General features: G+C 40.6%; 2 protein-coding genes across 15 annotated transcripts in view; both read right to left on the bottom strand.

Moving 5' to 3' along the window:
- Window positions 1-1,665: 1,665 nt before the first annotated feature.
- LOC146385799 (PDZ and LIM domain protein 3-like) lies at window positions 1,666-13,589 on the bottom strand. The gene is made up of 7 exons (XM_084931769.1): window positions 13,179-13,589; window positions 6,981-7,132; window positions 6,478-6,562; window positions 6,194-6,381; window positions 4,389-4,516; window positions 3,577-3,688; window positions 1,666-2,102 (listed from the first exon to the last, which is right to left on the bottom strand). Exons 1-7 carry the CDS (start codon window positions 13,269-13,271, stop codon window positions 1,913-1,915), a joined length of 948 nt encoding a protein of 315 aa, XP_084787895.1. The 5' UTR covers window positions 13,272-13,589; the 3' UTR covers window positions 1,666-1,912.
- A 2,483-nt stretch (window positions 13,590-16,072) lies between these two features.
- The window catches only part of sorbs2a (sorbin and SH3 domain containing 2a), a 60,855-nt gene continuing 55,330 nt past the window's right edge, over window positions 16,073-21,597 (bottom strand). For 13 of the 14 annotated variants that reach the window (XM_084931750.1, XM_084931751.1, XM_084931753.1 and 10 more), the window contains 3 exons: window positions 19,958-19,995; window positions 19,640-19,746; window positions 16,073-18,220 (listed from right to left, as the gene is read on the bottom strand). In XM_084931750.1, the coding sequence (XP_084787876.1) occupies window positions 18,159-18,220; window positions 19,640-19,746; window positions 19,958-19,995 (207 nt within the window). In that variant the 3' untranslated portion in view covers window positions 16,073-18,158. Of the gene's footprint in view, window positions 18,221-19,639; window positions 19,747-19,957; window positions 19,996-20,312; window positions 20,397-20,863; window positions 21,326-21,597 lie in introns of all 14 variants that reach the window. The other variant, XM_084931761.1, reaches the window with a different exon arrangement.

Here is a 21,597-nt window from a genome sequence, read left to right as displayed (position 1 = left end):
TTTTAATTGACTTAACCTCCTGCTCGGGTTAATGTGTGAAACTTCTGGCTAATTTCCAGCACCTGATTAAGATGTAGGTCAAATATACTGACAGGTTAAAAAGCTTAGAAAGTGCTGGAGGGTTTGACTAGCAGCCGTTAATCAAGATGTTTTATGAGTGCAGATTAAAGAAATTAATTTAGGTACAATCTCTTGATTAATAATTCACAATTATCTTAAATGTTAAATTCGGACCTAGAGAAAATTCACCACAATTGCTACTTAGGTAATTAATTTAACCTCAAAACACTTCAAAAACATCATGTAGAATGGTCATAACAGAACAAACAATAATGCTATGGCTCCCCCTGCTGTCTCAACAGGTTCATGTCATATAAACTAAAGTTACTCTCCAATATTTTAAGACAGTTAATCATAGTATTGGTAATATTGAGTATTATTGTTTATTTAACATTGGACTAGATCCAGCACTGCAATAGTTGAGATCATGGAGAATTTCAAGGATTTTATAACACTTAACCACATGCTGTATTTTTATTTTATGACTCCACTTGTGTGCTACCACAGTTTCAATCTGACATCCTGGAAATTAGAATCGGATGTTGACTGAGGATAAAAATAAAGTTATGTGGTTTTGTGCGTCTGCAGTGACAGATTCATCTGCCTGTTTTGCTCTTTTGCAGACTCAGTTGTGTAACTCTCCATTGTTCTTTGAAATGGTGCATAACAAGGTTAGCTACTCATTCACTCAAGAGGAATTGTGCGATATGGTGCACAACAAACAATACAAAGAGGCCAACGAACTAAGGAGTGGCTGTCGTATTGCATATAGGTGATCTCACAGGGTGGTTGCTGCCAGTGTTGATGAGGTTTTCCTCAAAAATTGTAGATTAGAGAGATGAGGCTGCTGTTTTTAATCAAGGCAACCACACACATTCCCAAAAGAACCACAGTAAGTGAAATCACTTTGATGACTTTACAATCTTCGTGGCTATATACATGGTACATACTACATAGTATTTGGTGATCCACTTGATTTGCTCATCTTGCCTAATTTTAGCTTTGCTTTTACTTCAAAATACATCCTTGACAAACATAAAAATTTGTTAGCTAGTCTGAAAGGGATCTTGAAATTTCTCACATATAGACTGAGCCACTGAATTCCCCTTTTGTGGTAGCATCCGTGCCAATCCACTGCTTTACAAAACACTCCATAGACCAGGGGTCCCCAATCCCAGTCCACGAGGGCCGGTGTCCCTGCAGGTTTTAGATGTGTCCTTGATCCATCACAGCTGATTTAAATGGATAAATTACCTTCACAACATGTCTTGAAGTTCTCCAGAGGCCTGGTAATGAACTAATCATTTGATTCAGGTGTGTTGACCCAGGGTGATATCTAAAACCTGCAGGACACTGGTCCTCGAGGCCTGGAGTCCGACACCCCTTGCTTAAACTATACATAAACAGAGCTGGATCTGTTAGAGCAGGGGTGGGGAACTCCAGGCCTCGAGGGCCGGTGTCCTGCAGGTTTTAGATATCACCCTGGGCCAACACACCTGAATCAAATGTTTATTTCATTACCAGGCCTCTGGAGAACTTCAAGACATGTTGAGGACGTAATGTAGCCATGTTGTTGTTGTTAATAAGGCTACACATACAGAGACCTTTAACATTATGAGCAGAGGCCTTTATTGGAAAGACAGATTGTGGTTTCGCTGGACTCTCTAAGCAACCAGGTGTTTACATTATTGCCTAGAAAATACATCATATCAGTAAGAGTGAAGAGTGTATTCTTACTGAAATATTATTACACACAGCACCAAAGTGCAGACGAACACATGAACACGTATGTAAGGAATAGAAGGGCTTCCTAGATTTTATGTGTCTGTGCTCATATAAGGGAGGCAGGGTTCTATACAGAGGGAAATGTTGTGACGAGGTCGTGTCCCTCCGCTGGTCTCATTCTGGCACGAGCGTGGATCTCACAGTACAGCTGTCCCTCCACAAAGAAATAGCCCTTCTGTTTCAGGTTGACATCACAGTCAGAGCACACAAAGCAACCAGGGTGGCGATATTTGTCCCGAGCTTTCACCACTGTCCCACTGAAGCATCAAAAACAAACTGATGTCAGGAGCAAAGAATATACGGCACTTAAAAAGTGGTACAGCTTCACGATAAAGCATAGAACCCAGTTACTGCTGTGCTAACTTTTTATAGGTTAAAAACACTGGTAGATGTACTCTAAACAGGCTCCAAGTGTAAAGACAATAGATGGACACAAACCCAAATAACTGGAACACTTGTTTTCCTGCAGTGCAACCTCAATGCGACTTGTGTTTTTGCAACCAGAAAAGTCGCCCTCTGCTACCCATTTAAAAACACACAGGTTTAACAGACTTCTCTTTCCCCCAGTCCCAGAAGCTATATCTATCTTTTGATAATGTATTGAGTTTCAAAATGTAAGACATTTGTGTTTCTAGCTGACATTCAGTGGCCACTTTATTAGGTACACCTTGCTCGTACAGGATTGGATCCCTTTTCCCTTCAGAACTGTCTGAATTCTCTTTGGTACAGATTCAACAACTTTTTGGAAGCATTTCTCAGAGGTTTTGGTTCATCAGACAGGTGCTGCACATATATATTAACAATCTCTGATGATGGTGGAGGCCATATGAGTGCAGTGAACTTACTGACACATTCAAGAATCCAGTTTTTGATGGTTTGGCTGTGCGATTTAAATGACGCTGAGCCAGTACTGGTGGGCTGAACGTGTGCCAAGAACACATCCCCCATACCAGGAGCCTGAACTGTTTGTACAAGGAAGGATGGATCCATTAATTGCATGTTTATAACAAATTCTGATCCTGCCATCCAAATGTTGAAGCAGAAATTGAGACTCGGGCCAGGCATCATTTCTCCAATCTCCTGTGGTCCAGTTTTGCTGAGCTGTTCTTAGCTAATAGAAGTGGTACCCGGTGTGGTCCTCTGCTGCTCCAATCCATCTGCTTCAAGGTTCGACGTGTTGCGCGGTCACGTATGCTATTCTGCATAACTTGGTTGCACTGAGTTACTGTTGCCTTCGTATTAGCTTAAAGCAGTCTGGCCATTCTTCTCTGACCTTTGACGTCAACGAGGAATTTTCACAGAGAGAACTGCCGCTCGCTCTATATTTTCTCTTTTTTAGACCATTCTCCGTAATCCCTAGAGGTGGTTGTGAGGGGAAAATCCCAGTATGTCAGCAGTTTCTCAACTACTGAGACCAGCCTGTTTGGCACCAACAACCATGCCTCATTCAGAGTCACTTAACTTTCCTTTTGTCCCCATTCTGATGCTCAGTTTTCACTTCAGCACTGTGTTACTGCCACTCAGTGCATTATTAGGCTGATTAGATTTTTGCATTAACAATGAGGTGAACAGGTGTACCTAATGAGGTAGCAGGTGAGCGCATATAATTTATGCAGTTTCTGCGATCTTCAAACGATGCTCGAGCCTCTGGGTGTACTGCGCTGGACTGTGCTGTTTCTGCATAGATGGTCTTAATGTAAATCGCAGATGAGTCGTTCTATTTTTACTCACACAATCCCATTCCCACACTTGTCACAGACAGGCAGTTTCTGCAGGTTTCCTGTGGGCGTAGTTGGTTTGGTTGTGGGCGCTTTTACTGTCCTGGTCACAATGGGGCGAGTGCCTGATCACATTAGAAAGAAACCACTCAACACAAAAACCCTGCGTGATCATAACACGTACATGAAAAGAAAAACCACCGAGACGGGGACAAAGCGGCATGAATGATCATTCATTTTGGGTTTTTGTTTTTTGTTTTTCAGCATATTATACGTATTCTGCTAACAAAGGAAACACGTGGAAAAGTGCTTTTGTATTAATAATACTCAAAAAAGAATGACATGTCTCGGGAACACACTGTGGAGCTTTAATAGGGTGTGATATGAGACATTGTCACAGTATTGCATAAATGATCTACTTACTTTCAGTCCTTTTTGTCCAAGTAAATCACAGTGTAGTTTATTGAAAATTTATTAATGCCACAGGTAAGTCATCAACATGTAATTTCAGCTATGACTTTAAGCCAAAGGGTTTTTAGATCAATCCCTGAGCCCTTCTTCCAACCAGGGTTGAAAAAGATATGAAACCTTCAAATTTGTTCTTTATTTTTCTTACAGGGGGAAAGCTGGAAAAAAAAAAGGTTTAAAAACGGCAACTTTATGTGAAAAAACAGCATCTTGTGAACTGAAAAGTGTTTGATGACAAATCTACTGCCTGTCAGTGTCACTACAACCAGGTGAAGACTGAAAAAGTGGGAAGAATTATGAATGATTTATGAATTGATTTTTTTGAGGAAGAGATGCATAATTTAGGAGAGAGCTCACCATCGCTGTCAATAAATTCCTGGAGGGCTTTGAAGGAGCCAGACTGCCGAGGCTCCTGGGGATCCTCCTGGTCTTTCTGTAACATCCGGTAAACGTCAGAATCCTCAATGCTGGTTAGAGCTCTGGGACTGAGCAGTGCATCGAGACACACACAGAAAAACCCCATCAAATTCTTCTAACTGCAATACAGGAGTTGTCTAATGAAAGTTTCACCCATCACGCTTTAAAGTTGGTGTCTAGTGTGTGCAACAAATGTGCGTAACCAGGTGACGATCACGCAGCATGATGGGTCAGCCTTACAAGGAGAAAATGGATGCGAGACAAAAATAATCACACGGATTTGATTAACGTACAATTTGAGCTGTAATTTAACCATAATTATGGTTTAATAAACAATGATCCCTTCCAGTGTACTGATAATGTGCTGCAGTGCTCGTGTAAATCAGTGTAGAAGTAATGCATGAGTGAGTGGCTTTGGTCGGATGTGATCAGTGTCCTATTCAGAAGTTGTGGTTGAGCCACAAAGAGATTCTTTCCTATATTCCCTAAGACACCGTACATCAAACAAGCTAATGAAATCCATATGACCGCATGGGAAGGCTGAAGGCTAACATGCTGTAGCACATCTGTGTGACTCACTGGACGGGTGATTCTGGAGGTGAGTTATGTAAAACGGGCAAAAACAATTGGTGCAATAGTAGCTCTGTAGGATCTACAGTGATTATTATTCATTCCTGTTGTTGTATTGCTGGATCCTTATCACTCAAATAAAGAGTTGCCATAAGAGAGGCTCCAGAGGAAAGTAATTAGTTAAGTTATTTGGTTAAATATTCTTAGGTCAGCTCAGTTATTTTCAACCATAAACGCCGTGCACACTCTTAAAAGCTTCCCACATACTTAATAGAAGAGTAAACAGCTATTTGCTGTGTCTAATTACAGCGATGCAATGATGTCCTTCGCAGAGGCAGAAGGCCTTAGTAAAGTGAGACTAAAAGCCACAAGGCAAAAACTACTCCAGAGAATCAGCATGTGTACTCATTTCATTTAAGCTCATGTAAGAATTTCCACTTATGTTTGCTGTGGCAAAGTAGACACACAGGGCAAGTGAAGCAGAACAGCTTTACATTAGTTGGTTAAGTGGAGTGCACAATGTGTACAAAAGTATTGTGAAACACCTGTTAGGCTTTGGATTCAGGTGCTTTCAACCACAGGTGTATAAAATAAAGCATCTAGCCATGCTGCCTGCCTTTACAAACATTTGTGAAAGAATCAGTTGTACTAAAGAGCTTGTTGAATTCAAGCATAGTAGTGTAATAAGATGCCAGCTATGCACTTGCGACAAATTAGTACATGGAATTTCTTCCAAAATTAACTGTAAGTGATATTATTGCAAAGTGGGAGCATTTAGTAATCCTAACTGAAAAGTGGTAGACCCCAAAGTTACAGAGCAGGGTTGCCAAGTGCTGAGGTAGTGCATAAAAGTCACCAATGCTCTGCTCACTCAATAGCTGCAGACCTCCAAACCTCCTTGTACATTAACATCAAGCACTGGAACTGTGCACTGGGAGCTTCATTGCATAAGTTTCCTGTTGGTGTAATGTGTTGGTGGCACAGTGTGGCATGCTGTCGTGCTAACATTTTTCTGTGCGTGTGAGCCATTAGGCTTTACACTTACACACCTTTATATTTCTAAACATACCAACACAATGACTGATAGAAAAGTATTTCTAAGCAACAGGTTTTTAGCACTTAGTTTGTGTAATGTGGTGCTTTTAGAGAAACGAATGATTATTTGCACTGATCACCTCTCAGGCTTGTGCTGGACCAAGCCTCGGATCTGGCCCTCCATAGCATCCTGGATGTTGCCACTGGAGTAGAGGCCTATAGGCGTGTTGTAGGATGTACTGACTACCTGGCGCTTGTCATCAATGTTCGCTGCTGCCACAAATGGCTGAGCTCTTCTATTGTGAGCTGTGCCAATTGGTTTATATTCCTGGTAGGAGAAGAAGGAAGCAAGGACACTACGGAAGCAGTAACAAGATACAAAGATTTAAGGCATCATAGCTACTAAACATACAGTCTCACAGACCTGCTGCTCTGCTTCCAGGTTTATTTTAAATGGGTGAGCTCTCCCGTCCTCCATGACACGTGGAGTCCACAGTCTTGATTCGTTTCTGGAATTTAAAGGCAGATCCTGGTCAGAAGTTCACCACTGACTGTTAAATGCCTGTTTTTGTAGCTTGTGCGCACATGTGAGTCTAATCCTGGCACATAAAACATCTAAACTGACCTTAGATTTATGTCTTTCCTTAAGTACCACAGGCTACATATTTCTTCCACATTTTTTCCCACAGCTTTTTTGTAGTAGCAGTGGATATTATTATTATAATTAAGGGGTCAACACACAAAATAATTGCAGTAACAATCTGTATTACAGAATGTGGATACATTAGTCATGGATTTATACCTTTATAGTAAAGCAAACACCTGTGAAATAGCTAACACCAAAAAAATCCAACTTCAAATTTAACTTGAATCAAAAGCTGAATGATCCAAAAAAAGGTTTGTGAGCATGTGTATACTCCCGCTAACCTTTCAATGGTGAGACAGAGCTGATGAGTGGATTCCTTTATCTTGTTCTGAGCTTCACAATGCAGCATGTTTGTTGCTGGGACTCCCTCAATAGCCAGGATGACATCACCAGGGCACAGGTTGGCAGCAGATGCCTTACTGCCAGGAGTGATCTGGATGGGAGTCAACAAACAAGGCGAGCATCATAGACAAGTGGATAACAAAAAAAAAGGAAAAACAAATATCCATCCATTCTCTTCAGCTTGTCCTTATCAGGGTCGTGGGGTTGCTGGAGCCTATTCCAGCTGGCATAGGGTGAGAGGCAGGGTACTCCATGGACAGGTCGCCAATTTGCCACAGGGTTCATAGTGACAGATCACCAATTAACCTAACCCCACTGACTGCATGTCTCTGGACTGTGGCGAGAAGTCAGAGTACACGGAGAGAACCCATTCAGTTCACTGAAGGTTAGCCCAAATCCTCACCCTTCCACCACCGTGCTTGACTGTTGGTACAAAGTGTTTGTGCTGCTATGCTGTGTTTGGTTTTTACTGAAAGTAGCACTTAGCCTTTGTAGAGATAAGAGGCTTTCTCCTAGTAACTCTTCCAAATAAGCCATACAGGACTTTTCTATATGAACTGCCATGAACTTCAATATTTGCTGTCCCAACTAAGGCCTGTAGAGTCTAGGATGTAGTTGTTGGTAATTTTAGTGTTTCTCTGAAGATGCATGGCCCAACCTTGGGGTAAGATTACTCCTGTGAGGATTAGCAGCTGCCTTAAATGTTTTTGACTTGTAAATAACGTTTCCCTGTAGAATGATGGACTTTAGAAATTGCCTTATAACCCTCTCCGGATTGATTGGCACCTGAATGCTCCAGGCAAGCAAACTCCCAAAATTTGCTGATGATCAGTAAATCTGGTGAATTTGATCAGTAGCTCATGGCTGCTACTTATCCTCTTAAGCAATACAGGTGTACTTCACAGACACAGTTCATCTGAGGGTGTATTTATCCAATTGTAAGTCCAGATAAATTTTCTCAATTTCCCGATATATAAAACCACAGAATTTACACTGGGTGTGCTTTCATTTTACTGTGGCAGTCAGTAATAATGCAAATAGCTCCATGTAGGACAAAGGATACTTTAACAAGCATATTCTATGGCCTGTTTCAGTTCCTAGACAGTGTTCCCTGGGAACACTAAATGGGGGAAAATCTTTAAGAAACACAACAACAAGTTTTTCACCAAGCAACTCTTTCTGAAAATTATGGGAGTTACACACTTTACTAAGACACAGCATTCATTAGCTAATTCCTAAATAGTCTGTCCAACGTCCAACTTTTAATTTCAGCAGCAGCTGTCTTCATTTGCTTTTCGTCCTACGATTTAACTAAATTTTCATATCAGTTTATTCCTCTCAGTTTCAGTGACAAACAAAAACATGCCCTCGACAAATTCAGGGATGTACGGCTGTAGCTGGTGGGGTCATGGGAAAAGTTTGGGACCAGAAGACCAAGTTATGCAGCGGAAAAGGTTGAAACAGCCTGAATTAGTATCATTATCAATAGAGGGAGTGGAAAATGAGCACGATATTTACGTCTGTATTAAAACTATTTCCTGTTTGTTGTATCACAGTTTGCTAACAATCATAACAAAGTTTTCTTTTCTCAAAAACATAGAAAACTTGGCATGTTTGAGCATTTAAATCCAGCTTCAATAGAGTCCAAATGTAGTTCTTTTCAACAACACCTTACATGAACGAGCAAATACATATAATATGCTTAAACTTATACATGCTTACACACAAAGACTTGAGTAAAAAAACAAAACAAAACCCCAACATATTCTGGTGATTTCCACGGTATGGTCAAGATTCATACATGGATTGAAGCTTTAGCTTTATTAAACAGAAACTCTGCCCTTGACTTGGATTCCCTCTGTACATTGCGTTTATACAGTCCAGTACGTCCAGATGTTGCAGTGATGTGAAAAGTCTGTTCTCCATCACTGGCACGTCATCTTTTAATACAGTACTCAGGGGCTGGGCCCCTTGTTTCTGTTCCCCTGCTTGGATCAAAGCTTTATAACCTCCCCCCCCCACACACACACACAAATTCAAAACACAATTCAGACCATTGATGAGCTAAATCTATAAATTCAGCAGCTCGTGCACTCTCCACAGTAGCTGCTAACAGAGAGACGTTGCTCTGGTTGGCATGCATGTGTGTAAACTCTCCTGTCATGGAGCCAAAGTAAACACCGAGTGACAGCGTCCAGATGGTAATAAGTATTCTGATGGTCAGGAAGTGACTGAAAAAAAGAGCAAGAACTGCCAGAAAGCCACCAGGGTCACAGAGAGCCTCTCCCGAGGCAACATCAAACAGTACCCAAAATGTCCACTTGCGCCACACAGGGCACGACCTGTGCTCAGTCATATTGCATTACTGGACATTGCAGACTGAGCTACACTGAGATGTTACAGTGAAACTTAAATTAGGTCATCTGCCTATAAATAACAGCGGATAAAAATGGTGAGGGGATGTCTCATGCTTCCAAAAGAGGGAGCGGTAATTTACAGTGGAGCATTTGTTTGAGAGCGCTGTCAGACTTTGTCTCGCTGCTCTCATGTCTGGATCGAATAGGTACACAGCCACGCTTTTATTTTTTTTCTTTAATTACATTCTTTTGCTTCCTCGGAGTTCAGCTGTCATGTCAAACGTTTGTCTTTGTTTAAATTACAACCACCTGCCAGCCTTTTCTTTCTGCTTTTCTCCCATCCTCCCTCTCTCTTCTCTTTTTACCTCCCTTGCTTGCTCTAAAACTATTTTCTTAAGAGTCCAGGATAAAATAGGGGATGCAAGTATCAAGACTGGGAATGTGGCAGGTTGAAGCTCGTTGTGAAGGAGTTCCTCAGCCTCCTTGTCAGCTGCAATCTTCTTTTTTTTTTTTCAGCCTGTTTGGACCGCTGGACTCTGATAAGCATATACAGTTGTAGTCTTAAAAATTAAGCCAAAGCAATGACATCATGGGAGTAGTTCTCTCACAGAGATCCTGCAGAGACACGTAATGCATGTTAGGCAATTGTTTCCATGTGCTTTACACCCCTCATGGAGACATCGCACAGAGATGCAGATCTTCATGGGTAAATCTAGAGCGGCGCCCACTTTACGGCCCCTGTGCGCTGAAGAAAAAGATGATTATCACTTGTGTTTACTTTCACCAGCTGGGAACACCAACGGCTCATGAAGGGGAGGATGTTCCTAACCAAAAATGGCATTGGACGGAGCGAGTCGAATCACTTGTGCTCTCAAATAAATCTTGTGGGTTCACTGAAGTAGCAGCTTTTTAATCTGCCCTGTAGCCATTTTTTTAATCATATTTTTTTTGTTTTGTTTTTGGGTTTGTTTTTTTTAACAGTTGTCTCTGTTACAAATGCATTTGAGGATACAGCTTCTCATATTGCTGATCTCATATCGTTTCCGCTTCCCCTCTCTCTTCAATCTCAGCCTTCTTTCATCACTGTGCCCATACAGGCCTCTGAGTGTCCACTAACACAACAGGTGTGAGTTTACTGGAAAGAGCTGGTGGTTTGTGAGCTAAAATTGCTTTTGGTCAGTATTTCCTGAGGTCCCTCTCTAAATATAGATTCACATAACCCCATTATACATAACAGGATTACTGATCTCCATCTCTGGCTGACTCTGGGGATTCAGCCCACAGGCAAGTTGTAACACAGATGGAGAAAGCAGTGCTCATCGTCAAAATCCTAACTTTTGTATTTTGCAGTGATCAAAACAGTTATTTGGAGCAGTAGTCAATATAAATGCCTGTTAACTGTGTGCATCCTTTGAAATTCTTATGTGTTTTGTTTATTAGGCTTGTGGAGTCTGAATTATTAAAAAGCTAAAAAAAAAGTTTTGATTTTGACCAATATGGAACAAAAATGCTAAAACCTCCAACTACAAGGGACCATGTAATCCCATTTAGAAATAATCCTCATCAAAGTAACAGAGACTGGTTTTCTTACTCACAGGCTATATGCTCAAAAAATATTGGATCACCTACACATTACACCCACATGAACGTCTGCAGTTGTGCAGTTAGCAGAGCATCTCCTAAGCACCATGTTCAGCCCCGCTCAGCAACTTACGTGGCTGGCATTGCTGTGTTTCCTAAATGCTTCCACTTTGGAATAATGCTTAAAGTTGAAGACATTAAAGTAGTCACCGTATTATGATCAAATTCACTGAGCTGAGCATGGCTGGGCACTTTATTTTATACGCCTGTGAGAATGGAACTGAAAACATCTGAAGTTACACTAAAAGCTGACAGGAAGTCACCATTTTAAAGAGACTACAGCAAAAATGATAGATTTTTCACCCATAAGGAATAAGTTCACATCCCGTTTAGGACATCTGTTTTGAGACTTTGCTTTTGACTGTATGATTAGGTTAGGTTTTGGCAGCAAAAGTTAGCTAGCTCTAAAAAAAAAAAAAAAAAAAAAGTTAATATAATCCTTTTTAAAATATAAATTACATACTGGAAAGCAACTTCTACCATCTATATCTAATGACTTCTGTTTTAGATGTTGGAGGGTTTTATTGAAGTTTATTGAACTACTCGGTACTGTTAAAAATTTTGCTAGTGTGTGAAAGAGTGGCAGCGAGGTTTCCTGCCCAAGCATTAGTAAGCTAGGTGCTACACCACTTTTCTGAAGTTGTAGATATGATTCCATAAATGAATGAAAAAACATTTTATGATAGCTTTGACTGGCGCTTCAGAATAACAGTCTAAGCTTGCTGGTGGCAAAAACAAGCTTTTACATTCACACAGATCATTGCTAAGTGGGATTAGCGTGCTTGACGGTTGTTGGTTTCTTGCTCTATATTAGAAAGTACAAACATTTTGGTCAAAAATTATTTAGGTCAAAAAACATTTAGGTCCCCCAAATTAGATGATATAAATAGGTTTGAAAAATACCTGAATTTTCCTTTAGAAATGAGACAATAGGAGCCACTGGTTAGCATAGCCTAGCTTAGCGTTCTGAAGAGTTGGACTAGTTGGACTCTCTAAGTTTACCTGCACTTCCAAAACTTACTTATTAGAATGCTATTTGCACTCTCACACACGCAAACCACAAAAACAATAATATAAAATTTATACAAATAGACTAGAGCCTGGTGACTTAAGGACAGCAACATAAAGAGTCAGTGAGGTTTGAGATATGAAAGACTATCTGATATCATATTCGTACTAAACTTACAACAACACCCAGTCACTTATTTACAGAATTTATCTTCTTATCCAGCTTTGGCCTACAAAATTCATGAACATATTTAACATATTTTCAGAAACAGAGAATGTGAACTGTCCCATTTAATTTGTGCTAAATTTACAACATCATTATTGGTATCTGCGAGGATTCCCTTGTTAGTACTTCGTGTCAACAGGAAATACCTAATTTCTTCCAGGAAATTATCGTTTTCATCACCGATGACCCCATACAGATAAGAGTTTTTCCATTTTCTTATCTTCCAAGTCCACCTACAGTCAGTCATTCACATGTCCAAATGACTTAATCTAGTTGGAATTTTTTTTTCGTATTTGCGAGTTATTTTTGTTTCTTCTCTCATCTTTTATCTCTCTCTGTGCTGTTGAGGATGACGAGCTGCCTGATGCTGTAAGCTGATCCAAAGTTGGTGTACTTTCTTCTCAACAGCTGCACTGTTTTAATAGACATTTCATAATGCTGCGCTCATCACTCCAGCGTCGGCACTGTCTGTTCGTCCTGTAACGTGAGGAGGTTCACACAGGTTTGTCCAAACATTTGTTTAGATCATCGGCTTTAAATTGGTGATTATTCACACAGGCAGCGGGATTAGAGTATGATTTTGGAAATATTTTCCATGCTTCAAAATTTACTCAATGAGACATCCGTGTTTGTGTGTGTGTGTGCACATATGTTGGATAACAATGCAAGCTGCTATTTGTATCTAAGCCTCTTGCATTTACTGCGGCACAGGTGCAAGCTTCATACCACACCAGAATGTTTCTAGAATGAATCGTCTGGAAGCACAATGTTTACCCTCAAGCTACTTGAAAAATGCACTGGGAAAAGAAAAAAAATGATTTAAAGAACTACTTAAAAAACTGGCAAACTGATTTCACTTTGCTTCTGTTCTTATAATGCAGACATTATGCCACTCACTCACTCACCCTGGAGATGGTCAGGGGCTGGTTGAAGTCCTTTCCTCCTGTCAGACGAAAGCCCCAGGGGGCCGGCCCATCCAGCACCACGTTAAGTGGCATGACCCTTTAAAGTCTCCCTGCTGTTTTGACAGCAGCACAGACAGTAAACTGCACACTGTGGGGATCACAGTTAAAGAGCAGTGGAATATCAAAGTGATGGAGATTTTGAACCAAGTGAGGGGGTCAGGGGGAGGAGGATGGACAGCTCCCGCCCCGTGAGTGAGGTAATTGGTCAGATATGGGGAACTGACTCTCAAGTCTGTCTGTACTAATTCTGTTTGAGCGTGTCTCGTTGCTTCTTTTACAGTACTATTCCTCCTCTCCGAATAGAAGCCAGTGTTTGTCATGATGATGAGGTAAAACCAAAGCATTGCTTGTTTTACTCATAACCACTTCTGGCTCAGTCACTGCTTACCTAAATGAACTCGTGTCCACACACAGACTGAAGATGTAAACCAGCTTCTGTCAGAAGCCAGCCCCCACTAATGCTTCTCATCCCCGGGCAGCTCGAGGTCTGGCTGGCCTCCTCTTGCTCTGGTTGATGGGTCTTGCTGCTCCTGTCCTTATTTGGTCTGAAGGCAAAGCTTCTCTCTGAGGCCTTGGAGGTCTCACAGGCACATTCCAGTCACTATTGATTTGGAAGGGACCCAGGACTCTCACTCCTAGCCGAGCTTGATAACAATCCAGCTCTGACTTGAAGTTTTTTTTTATTGTGTTTACAGCAGAAACCGGGCTTTGTCTACTCTATTAAACCGAGCCATTTTTCATGTCTTTAAAGACTTCTTCTAGGCCAAAATCTGAATTCGCTCTTTGTGATCTCAGGAATTTATTTTTCAGCCAATACAGAATTTTCTTTGCTCCCCTTTCATATCTGTGTAGTACTATTAATAAGTTAAAATAAAAAAAATAAAAACATCAAATGGTCCATGCCTGTGAGTAAGGCATGCTAATCTGTGTCAACAGTGATAGCCATTTAGCCTGAGCAGGGAGCAGCTTCATCATGTAAATGTGCCATTATGAATCCACCCCACAAACTCCGCCATCGGCCTTGAAAACCCTTTCCCACTTGCAGTATTTCAGCGTGGATCAGATTCATGGTTTGTTTCTGTGGTTGCCATGACATGGAAGCACTTGTGTTTCCACATTTCTTTCTCTCTGGACAGAATTAACAGGCCGTAACAGTAAGAGTACAGATCTAGGCATCCATTCTCTGTAACACCAAAACCATATTTAGCTGACGTGTAGCGTTCAAGTACATAAGCATATAGGCATTATATGAACTTTATGTTTACCTTGCTTTACCTGAGGAATGGAACAGTTATATATGTCATGCAAGTTTAATGCAACATAGATCAGGACTGCTCTACTGGTTCAATGTGTGCTGAAGCTTCAAAATCCACCAATAGCGCTGTTGAACGTGACTGAAACCAGGACTCTGCTTGTTTGCAGACCCGAGCTCTCCTTATTTATCCTTTATTTATTCTTGTTTTCAAGTCTGCCTAGAGGATCCGTGCATATGGTGGATTGTAGCCAGAGTGTCGTGACAAACTGCAGGGCACACGTTCCCCTCCTGATGGTGAAATTTACATCGCTTGGACTGAAGCGGACCTTCCACACTTGCAGACACCAACTGCTGTTTCTTTGCTTCTTCGCAAAGAATTTGTGACCTTTTGCAAAAGTTTTGTTTGTAAGAAGAAAGAAATGTCCTTGTAGCTGAGAGCCAAAATACTGAGATGGTTTACTTGAACATGCAGCTGCCTTCTTATTGGCACACGACCGCCTTTTAATGCAGATTGGTTTCCTCTACTGGCTCCAAAAGAGAGTCAATCTCTGTCGACTCCTGTATTAAAAGATTGCCTCTGGGGTTGGGGATTCAGTTCAGTGATTTTACGTCACCTGAAGTCAACTGGACTGAAATGGATGTTTGAATTCTTTTTGTGGCACTGACACCACAAACACTTGCCTGGTTGCAGGGAATGGAATTACGTGCCCTGCTTTGAGTTCCAGTCTACAAAATTTGTGTTTTTAGTCAGCTAGCACTAATTAGTAGGTACTCGTGTCCATCTAAATTATATGTCCTACCTTTAAAGCTAGGGCAGGCAACAATAAAATAATTCAAGTCTGAGAGGGAGCGACCCACCTCCAGCTACTCTGGGCTCTGTTTTCTGGTTTAAAAAACAAAAGAAAAAGCGTCCGACACAAGATTTCTCCAACCGCAGGGCTTTTCACCAGTTATACATTGGTAGTTTCCAGTAGTCGTGTATACGTTGTAGCAGTTTACTGTCACCAGGGGGCAGTGTCCATAACAATCGGTCTGTTGGTCCTTTAGCTTAGTGTCTACTGAGAATAGGGCTGAAGTAATAATAGACAAAGACCTTCTTAGTAGTGAAGTGAAACCAAGTGTTAAAAACGGTTTAAACGGTTGTTCTCTGCAGGTGCTTCCTTTGCTTTTCGTGCTGCTCTTTTGATGTTTTACGTTTTAATGAAGGGGGAAAACCCTTCATGCTGAATTCTGACGTCACTCGCTTTCGTATTCCAGCCCACATTTCTATCAATCAGCTTTCAACCTATGCTTAATGTGAGCACCTAAGAACATCAGTGTAGGTTGTATACCCAGAACTTTTCACTCTGTTCAGTCAAATACCAATGGAAACCGCTTTGCAGTTTTTAAATTCTGCTTGACGTCAAAAGTGAACATTAATTCATTGTTTTAGACTCGCGTGTGTCCTGTGACCTTCTGGTAGGAGAGGATTTATGCCGGGGATTTCTAGATTCCTGCCTATGGCACCTGAGATTTTCATTTCAGGTGGATGACATAATCTTTTTCTGTTGAGCTGAAAGAAAAAAAAAATGTTGGAATATTTGATCTACCAGCTGGATTTTATTAGCAATACAGCCCCTTAAAATCATCCAACAAGTCCTACAAGAAATACTCAGGTCCAAGAGTGTGCATTGAGTTCAATAATAACATGAATAACATAAGATTTACACTTTCATACACGTATAAACATATCAGCAATCAAATTCATCTCCCTGCTTCGAATTTGTTCTTACGCTCGTATCAAAGGCAGACAGAGGGCCTAACGTTTAAACACTGAACACTTTGTATGTTCTCTGCACACTTTCATACACTTTCTAAACTACATATGCATAAATTATTCTTTTTGTTTTTGCATCACAGGTTTACATTTACATGGCTATTAAATTAGTGAGAGCTGGATTTAAGGCAGCGATCACCAACTCTACTCGGTCTACCTACAGTAAATTCACTTTAAATACCCCACCAACGTAAAAACGACGAACTGGAGCAAAGAAAATCCTACGAGCCCGGCTACACGAGACGTTCTCAGAAGAATGCGGGTTAGCACCACTGATGATGCGAAATGGAAAGAAAGAGGAAACCAAACGTGATGGTGGATGAGAAAAAGCCGACTTTATAAAGCAAGTGGATGTTGGCCATTTTACAGCTCACATACAAAAACAAAAAAGGCTTACAAAAACACGACACACTCACACTCGCACACAGTGAACTCACGCCGGCTGAAATGGTGAATGACAGAGAGTGACGTGAAGGACAGTGAATGATAAAATATTTTAAGGTGCTTTTACATCGTTTTGTTGTCAGTGTCCATTCTTTGTGAAGAAAACAAAACAGAGATCAGTTACTGAGAACGACACGCTAAGATGGAAATTGCCAATCATTTCACAACAGTACACACATGAGTAATGACACACTACCCACTCACTCTGACAACAGCTATAAAAGATCCAACAGCAGTTCTGTGATTTCCAAAGGTTTTCAAAATTCCCATCCTGTATCTGACTTAAATAAATTCATCATAAAACAACAGTAAGTTCTTTTTAGCCCATTAACCATTGTGTTTTTGTTTTTCTGTAATCACTCAGAACCTGGACTTTGAATAATGATGACCATAAAATAACAATCATTCAAATGTAAGTTAGGTACTGTTAAAATATGCTTAAAAAAATCCCAAAAAAACAATGTGGTGCTCCGTTCTTTCTAAAAATCATCGTATAACACAGTGAGACCAGCCTTCGTCTTCTAATAAATATAATACCTAAAAAAGGTCAGTAACCTTTCTGCATACACTTTCAACACACTCCTCTCCCCCGAAGCCAGGCGCAGTCAAAATGACCTCTGCTGTGTAAAATCTGAAGTGAGGTTAAAAAAATAAACCAAAGAGATTGTTTGTGATCAAGTTCAGTAAAAGTGCTTAAATTCTAACGTGAAAATAACTGAACAGCAACAACGTGTTTACTAATCTCGAGCTAAGTCTGTGATAGTGTTTTTCTTCACGTCTGCAGTATTTAAACTTATTGTTCATTTTATTAAATAATATCCCCCAAAGTAAAACAAAAAAACATTTGCTGAACCATCCTTTTACCTGGCATGATGATGCAACACGTTGGCTCCTAATTTGCCAAAACACATCTGGCCTCCTGACACAATACTGCTTTCCTTTAACACTCTCTGCACTAAATCTTTGTGGAGACATCTGTAAATAAACACTGAAGTTAACTGTAAGTGATTTAAATTTTGAGTTACTGGAGAAAAAAAGGTATTCTTGGTGATCTTAATGTCCTTAAACAACTGAAACAGAAAGGAAAGCATCACTGCAGATATACTTCCGTTATTGTCAAAAGTCAAAGGTCACTGGGTGCAGCACAAATCTTCGGTTCTCCATAATAGAAAAATAAGGGTAAAAAGATAAGTTTAAAAAATGCGTTATTACTTTATAGAAGTCTTCCATTAAAGATGGCTAGTTAGAGCTAAGTATTTTGTCTGTGTGAAGCTGACAAGCCACACACATACACGCAAACACAAACGTGTGCTGCAGGTCTTTGTTGATGTCCTGCGGGTGCTGTGCTGAGGAGGGCGATGAACGGGTCATAGAAAGGGGCGGGGTCAGCGGGAGTTTGGAATCATTATAGCTGCTTCACGTAGTTTCCTGGGAAGGTTCCAAACAACTTGCTCCTTCGAGAGGTCCCTTCACAAACACAGAACAATGAAAGGAAACTGTCAGGGCTGAAACACGACTATGGCACAAATGTCAGCTGTATTCTAGAAATCTGCCAACTGTGGAGATTCAGAACTACACCAACATTTAAGCAGGTTTCATTTTTGAAAATCTGACAAAAACAAAGAAATGACACTTAATCTGTGTTCAGCTGTGAGGGATATGGTTGTTTTGTCTTCTCCCACAGTCAGCGCTGAAGCCACACTGACATCTAGTGGTGTGTCTAGTTTTTCGACATTTTTATGCTTTAGTTTTCCTCTATTTTTTAGAAGGTTTTAGGTCAAGTTTGTCTTTACACCTTAACTTTAGACATTAAATTAAGGAGGGGGTAAAAGTTGGTGTTCTCGAATCACATTAATTTCATGGTGTGACACAACAGCACAGAGTGAGACTAAATGAGATTTTCTCTAAAATTTTTGTAATATTGTAACTGACTAAACCTTTAACTCATACATTAGTAATGGTTAAAAAGCTAGAAACCAGCACAAACACAACAGGAAAAAATAACAAACAAAAGCACAAAATGCACTGTATAAAGTGTAAAAGTTCCTTGAGGTAAATTCTGTGATTTTTGTGAGTATCTATAAGATTATATTGAATGATTTGATATATACAGTGGTGGACAGAGTTATCAAATTCCTAATTTAACTGAAAGTAGTTCAGCACTTTATTGGAGTCATTATCAAGTTAAACATTGACTGTATTTATTTTCTGCATTCTTCCTGCTTATTCAGCCAGTGCGCTCATTTCTGCTTCATTTATTATGACAATTATCTACGTCTTGCTGGTACTTCCTTAATTCTTTGTGGCACAGATTGAACAAAGTGCTGTGGAAACATTCCTCAGAGATTTCAATCCACATTGGCACAATGACATCAACAATCTGCATGCTGCAGCAGAAATCATTTTTTCAATCTTCTGATGTCCAATTTTTCTGAGCCCATGTAAATGGTAGCATCGGTTTCCTGTTTTTAGTTCACAGGAGTGGGTCCCTGTATGGTCTTCTGCTGCTCTTTGTATTCAGAGATGCTCTTCTGCCTAACTTGATTATAATGAGTGGTTATTTTAGTTACTGCTGCCCTCCTATTAGTTGGAAACAGTCTGGCCATTTTCTATTTTTCAGGCTGTTCTGCAGAGATGGTTATTTGGGAAAATCCTGTAAATTTTCATCAGGTCCTCCTGATCATTACTACATGCCTAAATTCATTGAGATGCTGCCATGTGACTGGATGATTAGATTTTATACATTTATAGAAGAGGCAGGCAAGTGTAACAATATAATTCTACCACTTTATACACTTATATAGTGATAAACTCACTTTTAGTTCATCAATGCGTTTTGTACTTCTATCTCTATTACTTTTGTTGGCTGATGTCTGTTCATCTTACCAACAAACCAGCCATCATCGCATTTCTCCATCACATCAACGACGTCTCCCTCCCGCAGCTCCAGCTCATCCTCATTGCGAGGCATGTAGTTGTACAGCGCCTGGTACCTGGGTTGGAAAAGATTTGATTTTTATTCTTTGGCAAGTATTTCTTCACTGTTAAGTACAGCTAATTTAAACTGGATGGGTGCAGTTGTTTTGATTACAGTTAATGCCACACACACACACACACACACACGCATGCACGCACGCACACACACACCTTTTAAAGCACAGAGAAAGATGTTAATAGCAATTAAAAAAAAATCATACTACTTACGGGTCTCCTCCACCGTGGAGTGCATCCTGTACTGACCGCTGAGTTTTAGAGACAAAGGGAGAAACACAAATGATTAACACAAATTTGTGTTCTGCCATTTGTGGAGCTTTTGTTTAGTGTTTGAGGAGAAAAGATTTTAGCAAGTTTTTTGCTCAAAGATACTTTTGATTTTTATCTTCTCACAAAGTGAAATTATAAATCATCATATGACAAAAGAACAAAAAGAAATGAACCAAAAAAAGCATACTGTAGCACGTTATCAGTCATGAATGATATGGTTATTCCCAACATCTCCCTCCTGCACAGAGACAGGAGTGCACTATGAGCATGGTTGAATGAAGACATGCCCCCCTACCCTTCGACCTCTAACGGGTGACAGATAGGACCTCCGGGACAAGATGGGGCTACGAGGGGGTTTACCACCAACAACTGGATCCTGCTTAACAGGCAGAAAGACCAGAAGCAACACACCTATAATCTTTAACAGTAACCAACAGCAACCTCGACTCTGAGCTCCGCACACAGACAGAGAGTCTAAAGACATGCTGTAAAACATCATCAACATGCTGATGCCAATAAAAAGCCTCCTAATCACAACACTGTACAGTTACAGCTCACAACTCTATTAACAGTTATTCAAGCATGTATTCTGCTGCCCCTAAAATCATCAGCTGGGTACTTACATGTTAACATATAATGAGAATTAGTGCCCGAAACTAACAGTACTGCTTGCATTGCATCTATAAATCTGATTATAAATTGTAATTAATCTTTGATATATATAACCAATCAGTTACTTCTCAATTCAGTTCACGTCTTAGTAGTTAGAGAAATACACTATTATGAGAGTTCTTATCATCCTCATCACCACAAATCAACGGCATACTCGTTACATGCCAGCTTTACCTTCACCTTAGGCGACCTACGTCCTTGATGTGGTACAGTTGGGGCAGTGGGGGGACAGCGCTGAGTGGAGGGTGGAGGGGCAATGTTAGCGGGAGGAAGGGGAAAATTTGGCTCTGAGATGGGACATGTCGTGACCGGACTAGAAAGAAAAGGAGAGCTTGAGGGGTGAGAGACAGACCGCTGAGAGGGATCGTCTGGAGGGAAGTGGAGGGGAGGTGGTGAGACAGATGGAGAAATTGGAGGCAGCAGTGACGTTGTGAGCTGAGGAAGGGACGGAGGACGAGGGGAGGCATGGTCACAGGGAGGGACGATACTACGCTTGTGCTGCTGTTGTGTGTGGGAGAAAGAGGAAGAAGGGCAAGCAGAGGAAAAAGAAGTGGGAAGCAGGGAGGTCACAGGGGGTGGTATGGAGGGGGAGGAGGGACCAGTGTGGGGAAACTGAGTAGATGGAGACACTTCAGCCTACGGGGTAAAGACACACATGTGAATACTCAAGTGTAATCACGGGATGAGCTGCTCTGTTTGTGATTTACTAAACCCCAGACGGGACATGGAGGAAAGTAAAATATATTTTAAAAAAAACAAAACAATCTTGTGATAAGCATCCTAATTAACAAAAATATATCCACTAGTTTCCACTGAGTATGAGATGTTTCCAAAAAATCTTGTGATCAGTGTTGAATGGAAATAAGAACAGAAGTCTATAATGCGCCCTAGACTAGACTAGATAATAA

Source organism: Perissodus microlepis, chromosome 6 (assembly GCF_051167445.1).
Source record: "Perissodus microlepis isolate ML-2025 ecotype Zambia chromosome 6, ASM5116744v1, whole genome shotgun sequence".
NCBI lineage: Eukaryota > Metazoa > Chordata > Actinopteri > Cichliformes > Cichlidae > Perissodus > Perissodus microlepis.
The sequence above is the reverse complement of the archived record's forward strand: the minus strand, read 5'-3'. Positions and strand labels throughout refer to the sequence as shown.

Bases quoted from the DNA above. Each gene is read 5' to 3' on its own strand.
- LOC146385799 (XM_084931769.1), bottom strand. From the start codon at position 13,271: ATGCCACTTAACGTGGTGCTGGATGGGCCGGCCCCCTGGGGCTTTCGT. The intron at 4,517-6,193 runs GTGATCAGTGCA...TGCACTGCTCAG, and splicing joins GTCCAGCACAAGCCTGAGAG to TCCCAGAGCTCTAACCAGCA. The intron at 2,103-3,576 runs GTGAGTAAAAAT...TTGATGCTTCAG, and splicing joins AAGTGTGGGAATGGGATTGT to TGGGACAGTGGTGAAAGCTC.